At 43.0% G+C, this 18,606-nt stretch overlaps 2 protein-coding genes across 6 annotated transcripts in view; one reads left to right on the top strand and one right to left on the bottom strand.

Moving 5' to 3' along the window:
* DPP6 (dipeptidyl peptidase like 6) overlaps positions 1-18,606 on the top strand; it is a 442,842-nt gene that overhangs the window by 265,278 nt on the left and 158,958 nt on the right. The gene's annotated exons all lie outside the window — the stretch shown is intronic.
* Positions 5,443-8,173, bottom strand: LOC146762164 (endogenous retrovirus group K member 8 Gag polyprotein-like). Its single transcript, XM_085538963.1, has one exon. The coding sequence runs from the start codon at positions 7,922-7,924 to the stop codon at positions 6,188-6,190; it is 1,737 nt and encodes a 578-aa protein (XP_085395089.1). The 5' UTR covers positions 7,925-8,173; the 3' UTR covers positions 5,443-6,187.

Genomic DNA, 18,606 nt, shown 5'->3' with positions numbered 1-18,606 from the left:
CTTCATAAACTGATGCTCATTAGACTGACGCTTATTGCAGAGTCAGTTATCAAAGATAATAGCTAAAACAGCATTTTAGATGCTTCTTTGTGATGCCTTGAATGTAGATAATCTGAAATACTGCATCTACCTACCCTCCCAGTCATACACCTACTGCTGAATAGATAAAGTTAAATGGAAATCTATTTGAAATAAAAATCCAGAAAAAATACACTTATTTTATCTTTGGACCAGTACTTGTATAGAGGCTGTTTCATAAATGTATTGTCTCATAAAGACAACTTTGGTTGTTGGAGCTGAAATAAGATTAAATGAATCAGGTACTGCAGTACGTCTGTTCAGTCAGGGCGCTTTGCTCTCAGTTTGTATTACAGTCTTCAGACTAATGAAGTAGGGTCAATCACACGCATTTTTGCTGGAACCACTTTGCTGTTAATCGTGTCATAGCTACAGTTGGGTCAATAAATGTTGCCCTTGTCCATTGCCTTTTGCTGTGACAGAAGATAAGAGTTTTTCATCACATGGAACAGGTGTAGAGTCTGTACAGATCAATGTTTATTTTCTTCCATGCAGAAACTGTACATAGTTCCTGTTTCTTGCAGAAATACCACTGGTTGCAATATCCAAACGTGCCTCACTGCTGAAATGGCTGAGTTAGCAATGGGCAGCTGATACTTAGCTCTGCAATAGTCCTGGGAATCATTCAGCTTTCATAGATCCCCTTTTAAATTCAATGTATTCAGCAACTTCTGAAAACAACATATTATCCGCAATTATGCTGTTTCAGCTTGTGGCTCACTGATGGATGAGAACGGCAGGAGAAACATTTCAGTACGTAATAGATGCAATGTGTTGATTAGGTATTGCAGTGATTTCATTGAGGCGTGTGTTGAGTATGTAATTTACTAACAACAGAAAGGCTGAGAATGGGAAGGAGGATGGGAGAGAAAACTGTTAGCTGTAGTGTTGCACCTCCTGGTTGATGTTTCAAGGGACATCAGACAATGTAGAGCCATCTGCTTTTATAGTCACCTCAGATGCTCTAGAGAGGAGGTTTAACCAGGTTGAAAAGAGTGACCTTGGGCTAGATTGGGAAAAGGCAGATGAGGTGAAAAGGAGAGGAGTAAGGAGGTGCCCTATCTCAAATGGAATGGAGAAGGAGCAACCTGCACAAAAGTCTTGGGTAAAACAGAGCTCATCACCAAGTTTTTCTGTGTTTAAACTTTTTTTTGTTTGTTACTTTCTTTGTTTTCTTAGTCTTTAAGTTTGTTCCTTCTGTTAAGATTTGATAATCTGCGACCAACCCCATCACTTACACTAACATTGGGTTGCAGCCTTTGGAAAGGAAAATGTGATGCTGCCAAACCCAGCTGGGATGAGTGCGGAGCCTGCTGTGAGATGTCCTCAGCAGAGAGGGACCATCTGGATCTTTTTCCCAAATACAAGAAATGAGGAGAGTCTCACCAATTTGGAGACACTATGGAAGGCCCAAAGTTGTGCCACACATTTTATTTGTGATTGTGAGTGAGGAGAAATATTCTGCCTGATAAAACATTTCTCTCTCCCTCTCTATATTTACCTTTTGAAGTTATAATCTCTTTCTTGGATCTAATTGGAAAAAAATAGAAAAACAAAAACCAAGAATCAAAACCAATGAATATTCTGGTTAAAAAAATAAATAAATTAAAATATAGTGCCTAGAAGAGCAAGCTGCACAGAAATTAGGTTATTTGCCATTCTCCCACCTCCCCAAGGAACATGCCTGTTGGAAGAAACCGCGGGAGACGAGTCTCATGCTACCATGATCAACAGGTCTCATTTATTAGGTGTAACAGCATCTCATTTATACAGTCAGTAATAAGCTCATGCATATTGCAAAAGTAAAGCTCAGGATTGGTGGGTTACATATTACTTCATCTGACCTTTGTGGTTAGCCTTACAGTTACTTTTTCTTCGCAGCTATGTCTATACATTGCTACACATCTTGTTTTTCCCTTAGGCCGTCCTTGCCTCTAGCTACATATTCTGTCTTTAGCTATATATCCTGTCTTTCACATCCTGATTTCTCCTCAGCTGCTGCCTCCAGTCAGGTACCTTCTCTTACAATTTAACTAATGGAATTTCATCATGTCCTTTCTCACGAAGCCATTCTGCATAAACACTCTCCACACTTCCCCCGTTTTCTTTTTGAACAACTAAGGAGGCATTGTATTTTGAGTCAACCATTCTCACTAGTGCATTTTGCAAGCATTTAAAGAGGCAGGGAACTATTAATATGATGGCCATCAGTACTAGGCCAATTGTGATCAAGTGCTGTAGCAGAGAAGTGAGCCAGGGGCCTAAACCTAAGCCTCTAAGCCAGTCGTCAAGACCAAAGCCGGAATTTACTTGCAAATGGTTGGTTAACGTGTGCAGTGTTTGTAGCTGCTTATGTATAGATACTGAGTGGTCTGACAAATTCATGCAGCACATGCCTTCGAACTCCTCACACCCATGCCCCTGTGCTAATAACAGGAAATCAATTGCTGCTCTATTCTGGAGTGTAGCGTGCCTTACTGAATCCACATCCATCAGTAGTTGAGATAATGCCTCTGAGGTGGCATTCGTTTGTTTTGCTAGCCAGCAGCCCAAACCGTTTAGCATGGCTAATGCTTTAGTAGCGGCAACATTAGCTGATAAAATAGAGGCAAATATTCTTCCTGTTGTAGACCAAATTTGTACCCCATCTTTACAGTCTGGGGTAAAGGCATGAGTCACCCTTTTCACCCTGGAGTGCTGTCTGTGAATCTGGAGGATCATGGAAGTATTAGGAGTAAGCAGTGTTAAACGGCCTAATGTACATGGTCCTCCTACTATCTTAGAGGGGACTCCTGCCCAAGCCCGATCTCCACATATCAAGAACACTCCATAGGGCAGTGTTATAGGGCTGTTAGATGAGACAGATATACTGGTGCTTGTATAGTTACACCATACTGATTGATTTCTATATATGAGCAGGCTAGAATTTACACTTCTTGGTTTGATGCTTGATCTGTCAGGTCCAACTCGATAAATGCCGGTCCAATTAAAATATATGCACCAATCAGCCTTTACCGATCCTAGAATTTCCAACTCTTGTGGTTCTAGGGGGGCTATGGGAAAATGGGGTATGTACGCGTCCCAATTGTCCGCGTAGCCCTTTGTATCATTTGATTGACAAGGCAGGACACTTTCTGGACATGGAGGAGCGTCCAAGGGTATGCCTACCAAGCAGGTGGAAAAAGGGTTGCCAGGAGATGATAATGCTAAGCATATGGCATCTTGGCCCGTCTTATTAGCTAGCGTAACCCAGATATTTTCCTTAGGTTGCAGAGGGGCCCAAAATGCACCACAGCATCGCAGCCAAACCAGTACTACCAGGGCTGCTCTCAGGCCCCAAAAGCTATGATTCCAAGGCCACATTGGTAATTTATGATGCATGACGTCCCAGTAGCTTGGGCTCTCTTAACCCAATGCCTAAGGTTCCAGCAATGCCTGGCCAAGGATCCTTGTTCTAGCCCCTCAGTTTCTGCGTTCTGCGACTACCAGTTATTCCGACACTCTCTGCACCACAAAGCGTTCGGTTCGTAAAAAACTGATTGTGGGTACCAGCCCAATTTCCCACAACAGCCACAACAGAGCAATATTTGGGCCCTACAGCCCAACACCCGCGAATGGATGGAATTGGTCCTCGTAGAGCTATTAGTGCTCTCACCAGTTTGGTATATGGATCATAGAATATCTCTGTCACTGTTGACAAAACATGCCGAAGGAAGGTCTGGTAAGGCTCCTCCAGCAGCCGGCGACACTCTTCCACATTCACCGAGCTGAAGACACTCATCCACGTTCACCGTGTTCTCCAGGATGCGGTGGCCTCACTGGCTTCGTCCAGCGAGCAGGAATCCACTCAGAACCTGTAGGGGTCGAAACACAAAGGTAGCCTCGCCCTAAATAAAGCGCTCTTGCAGGGCCCTTCCATTCTCCAGTTTTCAAGCATCTATACCTAACCCACATTTCTTCCTTGAGATGCTTTTCTGATTCTGGGCTCTGTAACCTATGTTTCTCGGCTGCAGGACAGTTTGAGGTTCCCATTATGCATAAATGATTCAACACAAACAACGCTTTAGAAAGCCTCTCCTGTACATCCTGAGTCTCCAAAAATTTCTTAAGGTAAGATTTCAAGGTACCATTTGCTCGTTCAACTATTGCTTGTCCCCGCGGGTTGTGCGGAATGCCTGTAATGTGCCTAACACCCCATTGCTGTAAGAACCGCTGAACCTTTTGGCCCATGTAGGCAGGATCGTTGTCTGTTTTTAGCTGTTTGCGCACTCCCATTACTGCAAAACATGCTGTGAGGTGTTGGGTTACATGGATGCCCCTTTCCCCAGCCTGAGCAGTTGCCCAGATAAAATTGCTGTAGGTGTCAATGGTAACATGCACATATTTTAACCTACCCAGACTGGGTTCATGCGTAACATCCATTTGCCATATTTCATTAACTGATAGACCTCTGGGGTTAACTCCAATCCCCAGACCCACCCCACCGTTGTGATTTGCACAGACTGGGCAGCTCCTAACAATGGCAGAAGCGTCTGTATGAGAGATCCGAAATTGCCTTTGCAGTCCTCTGGCATTCTGATGGAAGGTAGCATGGGCTTCCCTTGCCAGAGTAAACTGTGACATTGGTACTGCAAACGATACCAGTCGATCTGCCCTCTGATTGCCTTCCCCTAAACCAGTGCTTAACTTATGACTCCTAATATGGATAATAGAGTAAGGCTCTGTTCTGTTCCTGAGGGCTCGTTTGAGTTGTAAAAATAACTCATATAATCGCTTGTTTTGAACCTCCTTAACAACTGCATCCTCAATTCTTGAAGTCACTCCTACTACATAGAGGGAATCTGAGACCACATTCAAAGGCTCAACGATATTAGAAACGGCCTACACTACAGCAAGAAGTTCTAGCGTTTGTAAGCTGTCTTCAGGGACCACCTCCAGCGTGTGTTGCTGCCACACTCCCTCCTTCTCCCAAACGATGGCTGCCTTGCGTGTCTTTTTCCCAGCGTCAGTATAAGCGGTTATGGCTTCCGAGATGGGTTTGTCCCTTCGCAAAGGCATGCCTATCCAGCTCCATTCACCGATCCATTGCAGTGCTCATGGGACAAGTGGACCTGTTTCTACTTTAGCTCCTGAGGCTAAGAGTGCTTCGGCTAGGTCTGGCGAATTTAGCAGGTACCAGTCAAGTGTTGCTTTTTCCATGGGCTCCATCTGGTCGTTGACAGCCCTTAGATCATGCAGTAGACGATACTTTCCGGATTTCTTTTTGATTACGAATATTGGGGTGTTCCAAGGACTAGTGGATAGTTTTAGGTGTCCTTGGGCAAATTGCTCCTGCACGAGCTGATGTGCTTGCTGAAGACTTTCCCATTTTAGCGGCCATTGCTTAACCATGACTGGGTTCTCTGTAGTCCATACAAGTGGTAGTGGGAAAGTCCAAGCAATGGCCATTACACTGAAGGGTGCTTATTGGTAAGGACAAGACCCAGTTGGGCCAGCACGTCCCTACCGATAAGGCAGGATACCATAGGTGGGAGCAATGTAAGCGAAAAAACTGCTGTGTCTCTCCTGCCGTCTATTTCTACTGTGAGCATGGGGGTTCGGCTTGCCAGTGTCATTCCTCCAACCCCTGACACCGTGGTAGTTGAAGATTGAAGCGGCCAGCCGGATGACCATTCCCCTGGGGTGATAATAGACGTGTCTGCGCCTGTATCCAACAATCGTGTCAGAGTAATGCTCTGATCACGGTAACGTAGAGTACATAATCTTTTTGGGTGTGTTGATAAATTGAGGGTGAGTAGGGTTAACTCCCCAGTTGAGCCGAACCCTCCTTGTTTTCTTGATTCCTGCTTAAGGGGAGCCATCCCTTTCGTTAACTGTGGCAGTGGTACTAGTTGAGCCAAACGCTGTCCTTTAAGTATCTTTACAGGTGGGTAAGGTGTGTGTACCATGATCATAATTTCCCCCTGGTAGTCCACATCTATTACTCCGGGCAAAACAAATAGTCCCATCATGCTGGCAGATGATCTGCCCACTAACAATCCTCCGGTTGCTTGACCGTTAATCATGACAGGGCCAATTAGTCCGGTAGGGATTCGATGAGGCTGGTTGGTCAAAATAGTAACATCTTCTGAGGCTGCCACGTCCCAGCCGAGGCTCCCGCTGGTGGCAGGTTGGGGCTGTCGCTGTTGGGGTTTGCTGTTACTGCAGCTGCCATTTGTGTGTGAGCGCGGCTGCTGCTCGCGCTGCTTCTCGCGTTTCCCGACTTTCTACGGCATGCAGCGGCGTTATGGGTATTGGATTGACACTTGCCGCACCAAACCCCAGTCGCTTGGCATTTGCGGCGGATGTGTCCGGTATTTCCACAACGGAAGCATTTCATGCGGGAGCTGTTCTGCGAGCGGGGACTTATAGAGACTGCAGCTTGGAGGGGTGCAAGGGCTGCTAAAACCTGGGATTGCGCTGATCTTGATTGTTCCTGAAATGCCTTTGCCTGTTCACGCAAACCGTCGCCAATCTTTTGCAAAGCGCTCACTAAAAAGGCCTGGGCTCCAGTTGGAACTGAGGCAGCTTTCTCTAGTAACTCGGGAACTGACCAATCCCCAGGCAGTGTATTGACAATAGATCGGGTTGAGGAGTTGCCATTTTGGAGCACACATTGCTTAATCAGCGCCCCTTGCATGTATTCTGGAACGCTAGCCTTCTTGATGGCATTCACAACCTTATCTATAAAATCACCTAGCAACTCCTCACGCCCCTGTTTTATTCCCATATAAATAGGCGTTCCTCCCGGGACTTTTATCTTATCCATAGCTCTCCTGGCTATATTCATAGTTTCTCGCAAAACATCAGGATCAGAAATTGCTTGAGCCTCTATTCGAGTCCACGCCCCAAGACCCATCAATTGTTCTAAGGTTATACCCGCCAAGGGATCTCCTGGTCCCCTTTGTACTGCTACGGAAGCCATAGCCTCCTGATGCCAATGGGCATTAAACATTATTAATTGATGAGGGGTGTAAATCAGTTTCGCTATACTTCTAATATCCGTTGGGAGAAGGACATGTGCATTAAAAAGATATTCTAGTATTTGCCTGGCTGGCTCACTAGTCACACCGTATGTCCCTACTGTAGCCCGTAGCTGTGACAGCATCTTCCAGTCCAAAGGTCGAATTTCAGCTAGGACCCCTCCCTGCGGGTTGGGGGTATAGATGACACGGAATGCAAGATTCTCCGTTGCCGTCTGTACTAACTCATTATCACCGTCCTCCATCCCGTGCCTTGCCAGCATGGTCCACAGCTCGCGTCTCTCTCTTGCGACAGCCTCCGCAAGATCAGACTCAGCCCCAGGGATCGGATCTGACCTGTGCGGAGCCGACGGCTCCGGAACAGAGGAGATCCCCGTGGGCTCCTTTGCTGGGTCAGCCTGTATTCCACAAGGGGGTGCGGAGGGCGCTGAGGCCGCACCCGACAAGGCAACTGAGGAAAAAACGGGGGGGTTCGGGGTGCTAGTGCCCCATGCCAACCCATAATCCTGATTCTGTTTTTGCGCAACTTGAGCCCCCTGAGCCGCCCTTTTTTCTGCCTGACTCATCAATAACTCATTATGCACTGCTTTCCACAACTTACTCATCTTTTTTGCTGACTTATCGTCCTCCAAAACTAACTCCCACAGCTTGTCCCCATACCGTCGCCACTCCTCTAATGTATGCACTGTGTGGGGGTTAGCAAAGAAACCGCACGAGACTGCATGGCTCAACAAAGCAGGGAGATCCTTCTCCAAGTCTATAGCTTTAAACTGCCTCCACCTAAGAAAAGCGGTAAACAAATCATATGCTGCTTGCCTATCCATGCTTACTTACATCAACGCCATTGCAGCCCTCCAAGCTTCGGCAGCATGTATCGGTCGAGCCCACCGCTGTGGTCACCCGAGACGTGGAGCACCTAAGCGCGGCTCTTTCGTCATCCGTCTAGCTGCGGGACCCGAACCCAACGCGGTCTTCGTTCGTGGCAGCTCTTTTCCCCTGGCAGGTATCACGTCGGGGTCACCATTTGTTGGAAGAAACCACGGGAGACGAGTCTCATGCTATCATGATCAACAGGTCTCGTTTATTAGGTGTAACAGCATCTCATTTATACAGTCAGTAATAAGCTTATGCATATTGCAAAAGTAAAGCTCAGGATTGGTGGGTTACATATTACTTCATCTGACCTTTGTGGTTAGTCTTATAGTTACTTTTTCTTCGCAGCTGTGTCTACACTTTGCTACACATCTTGTTTTTCCCTTAGGCCGTCCTTGCCTCTAGCTACATATTCTGTCTTTAGCTACATATCCTGTCTTTCACATCCTGATTTCTCCTCAGCTGCTGCCTCCAGCCAGGTACCTTCTCTTACAATTTAACTAATGGAATTTCATCATGTCCTTTCTCACAAAGCCATTCTGCATAAACACTCTCCACACATGCCAACCATTCAGCAGCTGGGTGCCCTGGTCTGAGTTCTTCTCAGTCTTTCTTATTACAGCTGTATAAACAACTAAATATTAATTGGACTAGGAAAGTAGATTGACCATGTGAAGAAAAAATGGACTCACCTGGCAACACATGGGCCAAGTTCAGCTCTCAGCTCTGAACCTGCTAAAGTCAATTTTCCTGACCTGCCTCTGAGTTGGTGGCCTTAGTCACCAGATATGTTTTATCTCTATTGCTGTTGCTCGATGTTTCTCTTGCATTCAGACCTAGTAAATATAAAACAATATTTCCGACTGTTTCATCAAATTTAGCGTGTTCCCAGCAGAAGGGTCAGTTTCGGTGCCTTCATAGTGTCACATTTAATATATATTTATATATTTTTGAATATTTTCTGTGTAAGGATGTATTTCTTCAAGTGAACTCTTGGCTGTATTTTCTTTTTCCCAGATGAGCCTTGAAAGCTGAAGCATGAAAACAGAGATGCCTGCTACCTTATTCTGCTTTTTTCTTTCTCTTTCCCAGTGGGAAGATGGCCAGCTACCTTTTACATGTTGCTAGCTTCTTTTTTTAGCCCAAGACGCAGCATACACTGTTTCTTTGTACATCTGGGCATCCAGTCACCAGGATGCTGAGCTCCCAACCCCTGTATTTTGTCATCTCACACAGCGCAAATAGGCCAAAGAGAAATGTGGAGTAATGGAAATGTTGTATCTTGTTCAGAAAGCAAACTAGAAAGACCGGATGTCCAAAAATGACCACAGGGAGATCTTCATGGACATATGTTCAGGAAGGATCAAAGCTCTCTTTATTTTAAGCATAGAGATTTTTCATATACCAAATCATTGTTGTGAAATAGCTTTTTACTTATATTCAGGCTTAACTGTGCTTCGCATTCCCAATTGAGTGGAAACTGAATTTAAAACGTGGCTCAAAGAAAACTCTTGTCTAATATTTGTAACTTTTACTTGTTTGCAGCTTTTAATTTGATACATTTTGGTCTCAGCAATGTTAATATCTGTGATAGCCAGAACTCCATTCTGGCAGTTTTCTTCTCACAGTTCCCTCAACATTTCTGTAACTAAGTGTAAATTAATTATGGGACAAAATGTAGCAGTGATGCTTTGTATTGAGACAGCATGTCCTGATAACTGGGCTTAATTGTTCTCTGCTTCCTGTGTATCTTCTTTGAGCTTGGCAGGGCTGGCAACAGAAGAACTGCTTTTGCCTGCTGCTGTTGCTGCCTGCTGCTGCACATCTTAAATCTAGAGCAGATAAGACACAAGGGAGATCTTAGTTATGAAAAAGCCATGAGATTCACAGTAATCTTCCAAGAGAACTTGGGTTTGTGTTGTCATTGCTTTTAACAATGTCATAACGAGCATGTTCTGTATCTGTCAGTATTGCCACAACTTGGTGTGCTGTTAAATTCAGCTGGGTAGCAGCAGTTGCCGAAAATTGTTAAATTAATAAAACGTGAAAGTTTTTGTTACTGTTTTGTTTTCCTTTCTTATTACATGAAATGATTTAACAGTCAAGTCACGTAGACTTTTTCTTTGAGCTGTTTTAATGAGTAAACCTGCAGAAGCAAATGTGTAACTGGGGCATCTGTTACAGGAGGATGGAAATGTTGGCAGGGAGGTCCGTGCCATGCAAGAAGGAATTTCTGGTGGAGGGGAATCTGTTTCCTAATTAAGACTGGTTTCGTAGCAGCTCCCCAGTGCCAGCCCCACGGTTGACTGTTGTCAGTGTAGATATAGCAACGAGCAGTGAAGCAAACTGTATTAATGGGGGATCTGTTTTGATTTTGTCACTCCTGTTGGTCTTTTGCATTCAGAGAGTGTGACTTTGCTAGCAGCACAATGTTAAGGACAAAGACTCCAAATCATAGAGACACAGATGTCTTCAGTTGGAAGGGACCCTAAAGATCACCCAGTTCCAACCCCAGATCAGGCTGCCCAGGGCCCTATCCAACCTGGCCTTAAGCACCTCCAGAGATGTAGCACCCACAGCTTCTCTGGGTAACTTGACTCACTGACCTCTGAGTAAAGAAATTCTTCCTAACACATGTTGTAAATCTTCCCTCTTTTAGTTTAAAGCCATTCCTCCTTTACCTGTTGCTATCAGATCACATAAAAAGGCAGTCTCCCTTCTGCTTATAAGGTCACTTCAAGTAATGTAAGGCCTCAAAAAGCTCTCAGACATGTCTCTTCCCTCTGGCCATATATCTGGTTGACTAGTAGTTGGGAAAATCTATTGAATGTGTATGTGATATCTGGTAACCCTTCAGCTTCTGGGTCATTAGCAGACAAGACAGGCTTGGCGACTACACGTTCTTCTAGTAGGCCTGCTGCACTTGCTGGCACTGTCTTATGAATCTGGTAGGCTTTTTTCTTCATGAGCATGAAGAGATACAGGTGACCAATGCTGTGCACTGGAGGGGCTGCACACCACAGGCTGAGCCCTTCCTTCATTGGAGCCAGCAGGAATGTGATGTTTCTCCTATTAGTGCCTATACCCTAAGCCTCCTTCAAGCACAGTGAGTGTGGGACTATCAGCAACCCACACAGACATGGGGAGGACAAGTCCTTAAGACTGACCTAAAGCAAAGCTTAGCCTGATTTAAAGATGCAGTCGAACACCAGATCAGATGAATAACATTGTACAACTTTTTTTTTTTACTTTCTTCTATTTTTTTTCCTTTGGACATGGTCTGCTCCTGTATAGTGTTCCTTACAGCAGCAATCCTTGCTGATCAATCTTACTTAGCAGGGGGAAGTAGGACTCAAGTACCAGCATTTCATGCAGTCCCGTGGGGCTGAACTGATGCAGGCTATGTTGTTATGCCATTTCAAAAGACAGATAAAGTAGGGAATTAATTCTAATATTGATTCCAAATTAGCCATGTTAGATTAAATGGTTTGTTCAATACTGCGCGATTTTTAAGATGTATTCAACAGTACATTAATTATAATCCCCATTTAAACAAGAGAATCCAAATATTTTGTGTAAGTAAATAAATGGATTCTGAAACATTATTCTACTAAGTAGGCTTGGTGCACTTCTGGGTATTTGCTTTTAAGAAAGAACATAAGGATGACCTTATGAGGGCAGGCAGAGGATCTGCTGGTCCAGTGCCTTATCTTGGACAGTGTTCAGTACCAGATATCTGCGGAATGCTATAAAAAAGGGCAAATGCTCAGCTGTCTTTTCTCAGATCACCCTCTATTTTTCCAGCTGTATATCGAGAAGGGTTACCAAAGATGGATGTCTCAGGGTGTAACTGCATATACTGTCACTGAAATCAATGCTATTGCAATAGATTGGCATTACTGAAGCAAATGCAAAGTCCAGCTTTTAGCTTCCACCAAGGCAGTGTCATTGAATCCTGTACTGGCTACAGAAAGAATAAACCAGAAGAGGTGATTGTATTGCGTTATACCTCAGCAAGGCCATGGGCACCTTTAACAGGAGTCAAAATATAATAAAAGCCAGGAGTGCAGTAGTATGTCAGCAATAAAAATCACACATCAGGATTATGAAGATGAATTATACGGCAGTTTGCTGCTTCTTTGAGCCTGAAGATTTCTCTGGGGAATTCAAGCTTTAAGCATAAAAATTTTCTGGCTGATAGAGCTGCTCACATTGTTGACATGACTTACTCGTGTTTTCCCCTGAACTGATATATTTAAATAACATCTAAGGTTTGTGTCCTGTATCCCTATCAGTTCTGCTATCAGTTCTGATACTGCTTAAACCACAGGAAATGAAAGGAGATGAGTATCTCTTTGCTGAAAAGACTGGCTCTGACTGCAGAATTTCTGAGGGTAGCCTGTATCTCAAGACTGTTACTGTCTGCGTTCAGTAGATGGGCTTCACAGTCCCAAATTCTCTCATTGGTGTTGAGAAATGCATTGCTAGGCTGAGATATGCTCACAAAGATGCCATTTTTCAGCTAAGATGGGAGTAAAATTTCATATTTCCACCAGTCCTGTGTGGTCTGTTTCTGACCTGTTCCCTGTTGTTTGTGTTCCTGACCCTTTGTATTCAGATCCAGACCGTGTACAGCTACTACAAACACTGCAGCCTTCTGTCCTACAGACAAGGACATTGTGTATCTTCCAGCATTTCCACAAGTTTCAAGTGAGATCTGGCAACAGATGTTCAGGGGCTCACCAGGCCTCCTCCTGCAAAACATGAGAGGGAGAAGGAGCTGTCAGGCACAGAGTTTATCACAGATTCTATGATTCCTAATGGGAAAGTGTCAGAAGTGTGCTCTAGAGAAGGCTGACATGCAGCAAGGCAGTGAAAACAGACAGTCATACGGGATAGCTCTGTTACAGAGGGATGTCTGAATCCTAGTGCACAGCACAGCTTTTCCCATACCTGTATTTTGCTATTTTGTTAGCAGATTCCTGCATGAAATCCCAGCCTGTGGCTGTGGATCATTGGGAATGCTCTGTGCATACTCACTAGGCTTCGAAATCCTCATGCATAAAGAAAGACTCACAGTCAGGACAAGCTATGGTGTTTGAGCAACAGCTTTCTTATTGAATTTCTTTCATGTCCAGAGCTGAGAAATGTTGCACTTTAAATTATGTTTTATTGATGTTTGTGTGCTTTTTTTCTTCCCCTCTTGCTTTTTCCACATGGGAAAATTTGTGCTGTTTCATTTATGTTAATCAATTAATAAAATGGAATATTTTGCATCTGGACAGAGTGACAGATCTCATATCTATATGCATAAAGGCACTGACAACAAATTCCCACTCTACTACTAAAACACATCTGTTCTGTGTTAGACTTCCAGTCTACTGGTGTTGTGGGATTATTATTTTCTATATTACATCTACCAGGACATCTTACACTGTATGCTATGGAATAGGTGACCTAGGGAAGTGGTGGAGTCACCATCCCTGAAGGTTTTCAATTAAAGCATAAATGTGGCATTCGGTGTCATTGTTTTGAGTGGCCACAGGCATGGTTTGATGATTGAATTAGATGATCTTAGTGGTCTTTCCGACCTTCATGACTATGTGATGCTGTAATTTTATTTTAAAGGAATTTTTTGTTTCATTGCTGTTAAATAGGAACAAAGCATACATAATTTCTGTTAGTCATTTATTCAGCATTAGGAGTGTGTGTGTATATATGTATGTATATATATATCATTTTGCATCTTTGGGAGTTAGGAGTTTCTGTGGGGGGGTCTTAGTGTTTGGCATGGTCAGATCCTCTCCTAAAATTATCTGCTCAGGACTTCTGCTGCACAGTACACTAACTGACAGAGAAACACGCTGCATTTGGTAGTTAAACTGAAATAGCCTTCATTTTCACTGATAAAAGCTGTTGGAATAATGAAATATTGTGCATTTAATTAGGAAAAAAATGGAAAATGAGTTCAGAGAATATGTCATTTTCTTATATATGACAGCAATGTGCCGTGCATGGCAGTCTGGAATTTATATGCAACTATCTTGTGCAATTAGCCATCTTATTTACAGTCAAATGACTGGTTTTAGTAGAATTTCTGTGCAATGGCAATTACATCTATGGAATGAGTAGATTGATCTTATCTGCATATGCCAGGTGGATGCTTCCACAGACACTATGCATCTCAGCTCCTTATGCTCTAGATGTGTGTGACTTGCTGAATCTAATAAGTCCAGGAGATGGAAAGTCTCTGCTTTCTTCAAATGAAAAACTGATGTAATATAACTTAACCTTATTTACCAAAGCAGTATTACCTTTCCCTATGCCATCTACTAACATGGCAATTCTGAGCAGGCAGAATGCATCGTTGTGTGTTGAGAATATTGGATGCAGCCATCCTTCCTCTTGCTAAAAACACCGTAACTTAGAAGAGAAAGTCCTACAGGAGCAGGCCATGACATACAGAATGATTGAATTATTCCATCAGATGAAGGGGATAATAGATCATGCCAGGATTAAACTTTTTTGGTTTTTTTCTTAGTTTTTCTGAGGTAGTATGTGCTTCCAGAAGCTCCTCTCTTTTAAAAGGAATATGGTACAGAATTCTTCCTTTGAGCACCAACTGTGATTGTTTGTTGCATGAGATGCTGGTTCATAAATTCAGGTAACAGCTGAAGAATGTGAAGAACCATGTTTTGCACTGCATTCAGTGCACACAACCTTAATACATGTGTGACTATGCATAAGTGAGGTCAGCATTATAATTGTGAATGGCAAAAGTATCTTGCAGACATGTTCATCTACATCCTCCCTGCAGCGCATATATGAATGTAGGAATACATAGCAGGGCTGGATGCACACCTGAGCACCTGAGAATATACTTCTTCAGAGTCCTTCTCATTTTTAAGGATGAACATGTCCATGGTATAGTGGGGAAAAGCCTCTGCATCTTCAAAAAGAGAGAGAGAGAAAGAAAAAGAAGATGGAACATGAGAGAAATACTCCCATTCATTACTTGTGTCCATTTAGAAATTGCCTGTAAATTACCATCAGAGTCAAGCTCCATGCAAATACAATATGTCTCTGGTGTATATACAGTTATTCCTGTACAGTTCTTAATCCATAGAATCATAGAATGGCTTGAGTTGGAAGGCACCTCAAGGATCATGAAGCTCCAACACCCCTGCCACATGCAGGGCCGCCTACTTCCACATTTAATACCAGCCCAGGCTGCCCAGGGCCCCATCCAACCTGGCCTTGAACACCTCCAGGGACGAGGCATCCACAACCTCTCTGGGCAGCCTTTTCCAGCACCTCACCACTCTCTTGGTAAAGAACTTCCCCCAATATCCAACCTAAATTTTCCTTCCCTCAGCTTAAAACCAAATCTCCTCATCCTGCCATTATCTACCCTTGTAAAGTGTTGGCTCCCCTCCTGTTTGTAGGCTCCCTTTATGTACTGGAAGGCTGCAATGAGGTCACCCTGCAGCCTTCTCTGCTTCAGGCTGAATAAGCCCAGCTCCCTCAGTTTGTTTTCATAGGGGAGGTGCTCCAGCCCTCAATCATCTTTGTGGCTCTCCTTTGGGCCACATGATCATTCATATTTTTTTGCACTCAATGCCCTATTCTATTCAGTTCCTTGGTATGACAGCTTCAGAGATTAAGCCAAGGTTGTGTAGTGAAATGAAACTCTGTCTTGAAGATTTGTTGTGATGTTGAGAAGGGCATTGTGAATGTTACATTAAGTGTGCTGAATTATAAGCAGATTTGGACATTCATCTGTCTGAGTGTTGATTCTGAATTTGTAAAGAAAGGGTAGCAATTCTCAGTTTCTTTAAATATATATATATATTAGGTAGACAAGTTCCTTAAGTGAACAAAGCTCTGACGTTTTGGAGAGACGAATACAATAGACTGTGTCCATACTGCAAGGAGTTGCTGAGAAGTAAAAAAGTGTGAAATTTATACGGGATGAAATTAATTAGTGAAAGAGCTGCACTGTCCATACCCACAGTGTGAAATAAACTCGGCAGAATAAATAAGGTCGTAGGCAAAACAATGCTGTGGCATGATGTGGCATCCAAATGCTTACAGCCTAAAGAGGCATTGTAAATCTTGGCTTTTTCTAATTCCTAAGAACTCATCTTGCAACCTCAGTTGTTTGGTGCATATTTTTAAAGGTATTTAATGGTATTAAAACATCCCAAACTGGGCTGGCATTTTTAGAGGCCAAATTCATTAGCACTCGTCTGTTACAAACATTGCATATTCAAATGATTCATATGGTACTTTGGAGAATCAGCTGGTGATGGGTGTTTGGTTGAACATGTGGAGGTCTGTGATTTGTAGTGAAGGACAGACTAGCCGTGGATCTGAGCAGATGGTGGTCATTACTTTTGCCAACATGTAACTGTGTTTAATTATGATGGAAATGCTGAGGCAGATTATTTTCCTGAGCTGTTTACATATATCTTCATCACAAAGTTAGTAAGTATGCAAGGAAGCACTGCATACAAAATATCAGAACAGCAGTGAGTTCATTTTAATCATTGCTGTATGACCCATTGTCTACTATTTGGATGTTCAAGGTCTCATGTACGTTTCTAGATAGATCCTTCACTTGGGAGCAATGGACTGTGTTCTTCTCAGCGTGCACTGGTCTGTTACTGCAATTCAATTTGATGCAAACTGCATTTTTCCTTGAATTCATGATGCAACAGAGTAAACTCTGGCTGCACATAATAAATATGTCTGCACACCTTAAACCACAAATACAGCTGGCCATTTTATGCCACATTATATGGAATTATCTGTAATGCAATATGATTCCATTTTAGAGGCCGCACTGTTTTATGTTCATATGCTCTCACTGGGTCATATTTTCAATTTTATGGATTATGTTATTATTGTTTGGCTAATGACACTAAAAACTCTTTCTTTCTCTTGTCCTCATAATGCGTCTTCAGTAATAGTGTGGTCTTTTGACTGTGAATTTGTGGCTGTGGAATAATTTTTAGCAATTAAACACATTATTGATTAAAGAGTTCCTTCTGTTCCATAATTCATCCCATTACACAGGGAACAAAAAACAGCTGCAAAGAGGGCAAAATGAAGAGAAGACAAGCTGTGCAAGATTCTTCCGCCCCAACCCCAAATTTCACAGCTAACCTTCAGCCTCAGCAGCATCATGCAACCCATAATGAAGTGCTCCAGTAGAAAACCACATAGCACGTTCAGAAATAGTTCATAAAATGAATGCTGCTGGAAGCAGGGCTGATATTTCCTACCTGTTTTGGGGCGTATATGTCCCAAAGAATTTTTACATGGTCTTTTACAAATGTAAAAGCAGTGAAACTAAACTTCTTCCCTCAATAACAAATTCTTTTATCTATTGCCACATGGCTTGTTTGGCTCCGCACTGTTGCTGGACCACCACTGAAACCCAGCTTCTACCTGCCTGCTGGTGTCTATGGTACCTACCAACGTTGTAGGCATCATTCTATGGTTTTCAGATGTTTTTTAGTTATTTGCATGTCTTCTGGATTAGTAAGTCTAAGCTTGTGTATATCAACAACTTACTTTCCATACATGTTTGTTGGTAATAGGGGCCTCTGCTTCATCCATCACAAAGGCTTTTTGATGTTGGTTCTTGGGCATCTTCAGATGATGCAGTTCCTCTATACTTAGGGAATTTCACTTGTTTGAAATTAGGACCTGAGGCACTTTTAGTTCAGAGTGGATGCAGAGTACTACAATACTCAATAGGTCATAGTGAGATACATGTTGCTGGGAAAGAGGAGCAGACCAGGCACATCTGTGTAGAATTCTCTAAAGTCTCTTGCATGGAAGAGGAGAATGAGATGCATAGAGGTGGTGGGAGCCACGATGTCCTGCTGAGAGCACCATGAGAGTTGAGAAAATTTTCCTTTCACTCTTTAATTGCACATCCAATTATAGAACTGTGTGTCTGAAGTACCACTGAATGAGTTATTTTAATGTATGAAGTTCTCTAAAAATGTAAGAGCTCCAAACGCTTCCATTGTAGTGTATTTTAGTGAAATAGGTGTTTGAACTACCAGCTCCTAATCAAGCTAGTAGTAAAATGGTATTGTAATTTACTGCAAGTCAAAAGTACTTGGGGCATCTTCTATTTTGCTGTACTGAGCATCTGGGGAACTGTTGATCACAGCCTGAGCCTCTGATGAACCACCTTTGGCAAGCAATGAGTCAGCTGCAGGAGCACAGGTGAAGGTAATTCAGCTGTGCTACCAGAAGGGGTGGAGCTTGGCTCCACCTCTCCCAGATCTCATTTAAGGGCTGACCACTACTAAGGCAGGATCTCTTTCTCTGGTGATTGCTCCTGTGTGGATTTTATGGCAAGCCTTCAACATTGGTGAGCATTTCCTATTTATCACTGATTATCTTTCTATCACGATCACCTTTTGTACAAAACATCTGATTCAACCTCTGCTTACCTGTCAACTGTACACTGTGTTTTTCTAAGAGTTATGTTTGTCTTAGCTGTAGCTGTGATATACTGCATTCTGTTAGGTCTTACCACAGTTTCCACTTCCTTTATTAAACTAAATTAACAAAATTTACTTAGAGCTAACAAAGATTGTTTCTGTTCTTT

Source organism: Coturnix japonica, chromosome 2, assembly GCF_054131305.1.
Source record: "Coturnix japonica strain WE chromosome 2, WE-NBRP24, whole genome shotgun sequence".
NCBI lineage: Eukaryota > Metazoa > Chordata > Aves > Galliformes > Phasianidae > Coturnix > Coturnix japonica.
The sequence above is the reverse complement of the archived record's forward strand: the minus strand, read 5'-3'. Positions and strand labels throughout refer to the sequence as shown.

Bases quoted from the DNA above. Each gene is read 5' to 3' on its own strand.
- LOC146762164 (XM_085538963.1), bottom strand. From the start codon at position 7,924: ATGGATAGGCAAGCAGCATATGATTTGTTTACCGCTTTTCTTAGGTGG.